The sequence below is a fragment of the Hoplias malabaricus genome, chromosome 4 (assembly GCF_029633855.1).
Source record: "Hoplias malabaricus isolate fHopMal1 chromosome 4, fHopMal1.hap1, whole genome shotgun sequence".
In the NCBI taxonomy this organism is placed as follows: Eukaryota; Metazoa; Chordata; class Actinopteri; order Characiformes; family Erythrinidae; genus Hoplias; species Hoplias malabaricus.
Genome location: NC_089803.1, coordinates 42,984,764 through 42,990,321, shown reverse-complemented (window position 1 = coordinate 42,990,321; position 5,558 = coordinate 42,984,764). Strand labels below are relative to the sequence as shown.

Below are 5,558 nucleotides of genomic sequence, written 5' to 3'. Positions count from 1 at the left end.
CCACCTTCTCTGACTCGCTGCCAAAACACGTTAATATAGGGTGGTGCATTTTCAAAATAAAAGTTTGCGAATAAAAGCATATTTTGTTTCCAGGCAAGCTACATTTTTTCTGGTCTTCTATATAATGTTTTTTTTTTTTTTTATTAAGTTTAAGGGCTACTAATGAATCCATTGTGAGTGTGTGCTTTATACTGAGAAAGCTTTATAGGCAAAACAGAAAGACATTAATAAAGACAGGCTCATTAATAAAGAAATGCTAATTTCTCCAGATTTTTTGCGTCCCACATTCAATACCTACATTCCCCTACAGGCGTGCCCCACATTTTGAGAAACGCTGTGTTACAGGTACCTTTAAGTTAAAACACTCATGAGAGCATGGGCATCAAGCCATTACTTTTTGCTACTTTCTTTTTCTGACACAGCCAATTGTTTTAAAATTATAATAATTATTATATAAAAAAAGAATTCCCTGTACTGCAATTGTGGAGCATTAGATTGTGTTCTGCTCATTATGAAGTTTAAAGGAGAGCTGGATTTTTCATTATATTAAATTATATATTTCATTATATTGAATGGAAATGGAGAAAACCGAAGAAATGGAAAACAGAAATGGATATTTTTGTCCAACAGAAGCAACATACTATATCTTAGCAATGCCTTTTTCTAAAAGTATTTTAGAATTTTATGGCATGCTTTGTTATTCCTCAGTTTATTCATATTTTTTTATATATTTATTGGTCCTATTTTAAAGCTCTAATTGCTATTAATAGATTAACAATAAATCCATTAAACCTCTCAACTACTGCTGTAATATATAGAGCGCATTGTATAAGCCAATTGTATAAGATACTAACCCGTGTTTTCACATTTCAGCCTCCCTGTACAGAATCTGCTATCAGCAGTCTCTCAGTCTGGATAAAGTGCTGCCATATTCATCTGTCTTTGAGAAGAAGGTAAATAAATGTAGTGCCAAGGATATCATTGGCAATTATACAACCCACTTTATTTTTACAGCATATGCTTTGATTTATATACTTGTGCATTCTTCATAATATGTCATGTGTTACACAGCCAAAATGCTGGGCTTTATACCCCCCTATAGGTGCCTTTTGTCATTGAGCAGGAACCTATTTTTTTGCCGTTCACAACTGTAATCTGCAAAAACTTTTAGTAAAATCCAGTAGATGTTTCTTCATCCTTTGCTTGCTCTTCAGTCTGTTTGCATGCTTGAAACTGGTTTAATGTGTTTACAAAGCCCCAGTGTGTGTAAATGAACAACAAAAATGATAAGGTATGAACTGAGATGAAGGTATTGCTCTCTTCCTGCTCTATAGGTGGTTAATCCATTTCAACACTCTGCAACTGGTCTGTTTATGGTGAAATGGGTCCTTACATAGCTAAAATAGTACAGTATATTGATTTCCAGTAGATACACCTTGAAAAAATCTCTTTATACATCAACATGATGTATTTTGATGCTATTTCCCAGTCCCCTAATGCATTTCTTAAAGGTTGCTTAAATGTAACCCTACACCTTCACCTTCATCCAGCATACATGCATAAATGCAGTTATTCTCTGGCTCTATGTCCATTTACCCCTTCGCTGCTTACCCTGGCAGCTCAAACATCCCACCCAACAAGCTGACCCAAATTGGTTCCTGACATTTCCTGGTTTGTGATGTATGAAACTGAATTCTTAGAAAACCTGCTGTTTCAAAGCAGAGACGCTTAGCTATGGTCATTTAATATCTTCTAGCAAATAAAAAAAACACCATGCAGATATGTCAAAATGGGAAAAACTTGATTAGCTGGAAGGAGTCTTTAAAAGGTTATTGAGTGTAAAACACTAAGTTTTATTGATTGGGTGCTGACTCCTTAATACTCACTACAACTATTTTGTGTTGCAGGAGCTTCCTGTAGCTCTCACTGCAATTCCAGGTGTGAAGTGCACCCCTGAGCTACTGGCACAGCCACTAATTAAAGGAAAGGTATATGTAATTTACTGAATATCACTTAGTGTTTCAGAAAGCTGAGGGAATGTTTAGCTGACAGAAAGCTTGGTCTATAAGCACACAGATATTAAACATTCATACAGAACATAGCAGCGGGAGATTTCACATTTATATTTCATGGACTCCAGGTGAAATTTATAAATGCAGTATACAGAAACAGTACTAGATGGCAGCAGAGGCAAAAAAAAAGTGTTACACCAGAAGTATTACTGCCTAACTGGAGGTGCTTCAGAAATGAAAAATGCTTTTGAAAACAACCAAAATGGTAGATAGGGCACTGTAGACAACAGCTATTTTGTGAATTACAATATAGTTTTTTTTAAATAACATGCTTTTTTCTTAAAATGTACTGTCATTGTCTTATGCTATCTCAGTAGTAGATTTCGATTCTTAAAAGTCCAGACTATGCCTTGAGCATAGTAATAGTTGAAGGGACCTTGGGCTGGACATCTGGGATGAACTTAGGACGGACAGATAGAACTAAGAATCAGTCACAAAATGCATGCTGGGAAACAAGGTTGAGATGGGCAATATAAGATGTCAGATTGGAAGAGGGAGGGCCTTCCAGCATTCTTATTCCATAACTGCAGTTAATCATATTGGCCAATTAGAAAATGGGTATAGTAGTTTGATAGATTGTCACCAAATGTTGGTGGTTTTAAAGTCTTATAAACTTGTGATCCCTAAATGTACATTACATTTTCTTCTCCAGAAAAGGAGGTTTTCATTGTAGAACTGTGTTAAATACACCAATGTAATATAAGTTCTAGCAATGAAACAGTACAAATGAAAACAACACAAATTTTAAATCAATTATAATAGAATAAGGTACATTAATGTTACCTAATTAAAAGGTTTGAATATGTACCATTGAGGGTACTACCACAGAGACAGTAAAATGTACCACCACAGTCACAGTTTTTCTGACAGTGTTGGGTTAATCAATTTTATTATTAACTGTCACTGATGAACTCAACAGATGTGTGCTGACACCCATGTCCAGCAGTTTATCACTGTTGTTTTGTTATTGTGTACAAAAGGGCAGGAGTCTGCAGGGCTACTGGGAGGAGCTGCAGTGGATTGTAGAGAGGTTAAAGTATTTTGAGGCTGTTTCCAGCCCTCGATACCGAACAACTCAGATAAAGAGTGACTGGACCAAGCTTCAGCTGGCTCTGGTAAGGGGAAAATACACAAGTTATGTGATCATGATTACATTCTGTCAGTTAACACTCTGCACAAACAAAGCTGTGCCTGTTATGCAGCCAATTCCTCTGAAAATATTATTTGACCTAAAGCAAAGGATATATTCCTGTTTCTTATTTGGTTAATTATGTTTTTACTTCTTAATCTATTTGACAAATGACCACCTATTACACCTACGTTTTCATTTTGACTTTGTCATGTTTGGAAAGTCCCTTTGCATGGCCTGGCTTATTTTGGATCCAAACTGAATACAGACACAATTTGTATTTATTGGATGAAATGCTGAATAATGTACAAAAGCCATTTCCAAAGAAGTTGTGATACTGTGCATATTATGTACCTTATCTATGGTACATAATATCAAAAGATTATGAGAATCTGGTGAAACCTCTATACATAAGGGGCAAGGCTCAAAACATATTAGCTGGGTGTTATCTTTTGGCCTTCATGTGACATTGCATCACTAACAGACAAAGAAAGACAACAGACACATCTGTTGTGGAAATCACTGCATGGTCTCAGAAACACTTCCAAAACCACAGTCTGTGAACATATTTGGTTGCTGCATCCACAAGTGCAAGTTAGACTCTGTCTTGTAAAGAACAAACCAAATATAAACAGGATTCAGGAACACCAAAGCTTTTTCTGAGCCTGAGTTCATTTAAGATGGATGATGTCTCTTACAAGCCAAAGAGGAGAGAGATCATCTGACTTGTTATAAGCACACAGTTCAAAAACATCTGTGATGGTATGAGGGGGGTCATTAGTGCACATGGCATGGGTGACTTGAATGCCTGTTAGGGCACAGTTAATGCTGAACGATATATACAGGGTTTGAAGCAACATGCTGCCATCTAGACCTTGTCTTCTTTTAGGGACAACGTTGCTTATTTTAGCAAGACAACGCTAATCCACATTCTGTATGTATTACACCACCATTATCCCATAGTAAAAGCATAATAAAAGCTGAAATACTATATCAAACACGAAAGGGAAAACATTTCACTTTTAAAACTACAGGGACTGAAGTCCTCAGTTCCCAAACATTTAGTTGATGATAAACATGGACTGGCCCCAAATTTCCATAGGAACATGTTGCTGGCATCCAAATTAAAAATAAAAGTATTAATTATTTATTTATTTAATTTATTTCTCTATTTTAACATTTGTAATGTCGTTGTAATGACTGATTAAATATATGGTTTATATGATTTGCACATCATTGTATTCTGATTTTATTTATATTTTTCAAAGTTTGGATATGACTTGATACATTGTTTTACTTTATAAAATGTTATTCCTGTTTAACAGCTCTGCACTGCATACCCACCACGTTGTAAAATATTGTTTCTTTCAAGGACCATAAAACAGTGTTTTCCCTCTGACTTTGCCAGACATAGACAAATCTCTAGAGTCAATAATTACTTTGGCTCAAAACTAACATCAACAGAAACAAGATTCGTATTTATAGAATTAGATATCCAAATAGTTTAAGCTCCGCATAAATATTTCACATTGACAGTTCAAGTAGGCATACAGAGTATGTACATTTATTAAGGGCTTTACCTTGTAAACTTATAAGTTAACTCCTAAAGATTTATTCATTATCATTTTCTTTAATGATTATTCTGTAACAGAACTCAGAGAAAAAGAAATCATTGAACCACCTTCGCCACCTTGAGGAGAACACAAAAAAGTAGGTGGATATAAGCATGTGGAGACTGTAGCGTGTGCGTATGTGTATGTGTGTGGGTGTATGAGTGGGAAAAAGAGAAAACCCTATCTGTCAAGTGTAAATAGAAACTCTCTTGTTGCCATGCAACTGAATTCCAAGGTCCTAAACTACAGGGAAATGTTTTACTGGTTAAATGCCCAACAGATTCTGACTTTATTAATCATCTCCTTATCTACAGATGAGTAATAAAGCAGCATGCTTTCATAGTTAAGTAATTCCTGTGGTTATCCACAGGTGGATTTGGATATTGAAATTAATGATGGAGTTTGAAGTACTGCAGACGTTGCATTATGTATTGTTTGGAAGAGGGTAACAAACCAAGTCCTCTTTCACCCACTTGATTTACAGACAGTACTGTAAAACTGAATTACAATCTGCAAGTCTAGGGGAGCCCAGTAGCAAAAAATATCAGACCTTACCTAGTGTTTCTTGTAATATGTGAAGTCTATAAAATAGGAAGTGATAGCTTGGAATCATGAAAGATTTCTTATTGACTTGTTTTATGTTCCCTAGAGTTTTGTCTATGGTTGACACTTGGCGTCTGGGTAAGTACAACATTTGCTGTTAACATTTCCTAGGAAATCTGTTCCAGGTTTGTAGAAGCACTG

General features: G+C 35.6%; 1 protein-coding gene across 1 annotated transcript in view; it reads left to right on the top strand.

Annotated features, from left to right (window-relative positions):
* The window catches only part of gsap (gamma-secretase activating protein), a 32,328-nt gene that overhangs the window by 14,056 nt on the left and 12,714 nt on the right, over window positions 1-5,558 (top strand). Inside the window, exons 18-22 of the mRNA XM_066667085.1 lie at window positions 874-953; window positions 1,908-1,988; window positions 3,053-3,187; window positions 4,853-4,911; window positions 5,464-5,495. Of these exons, the coding sequence (XP_066523182.1) occupies window positions 874-953; window positions 1,908-1,988; window positions 3,053-3,187; window positions 4,853-4,911; window positions 5,464-5,495 (387 nt within the window). The remainder of the gene's footprint in view (window positions 1-873; window positions 954-1,907; window positions 1,989-3,052; window positions 3,188-4,852; window positions 4,912-5,463; window positions 5,496-5,558) is intronic.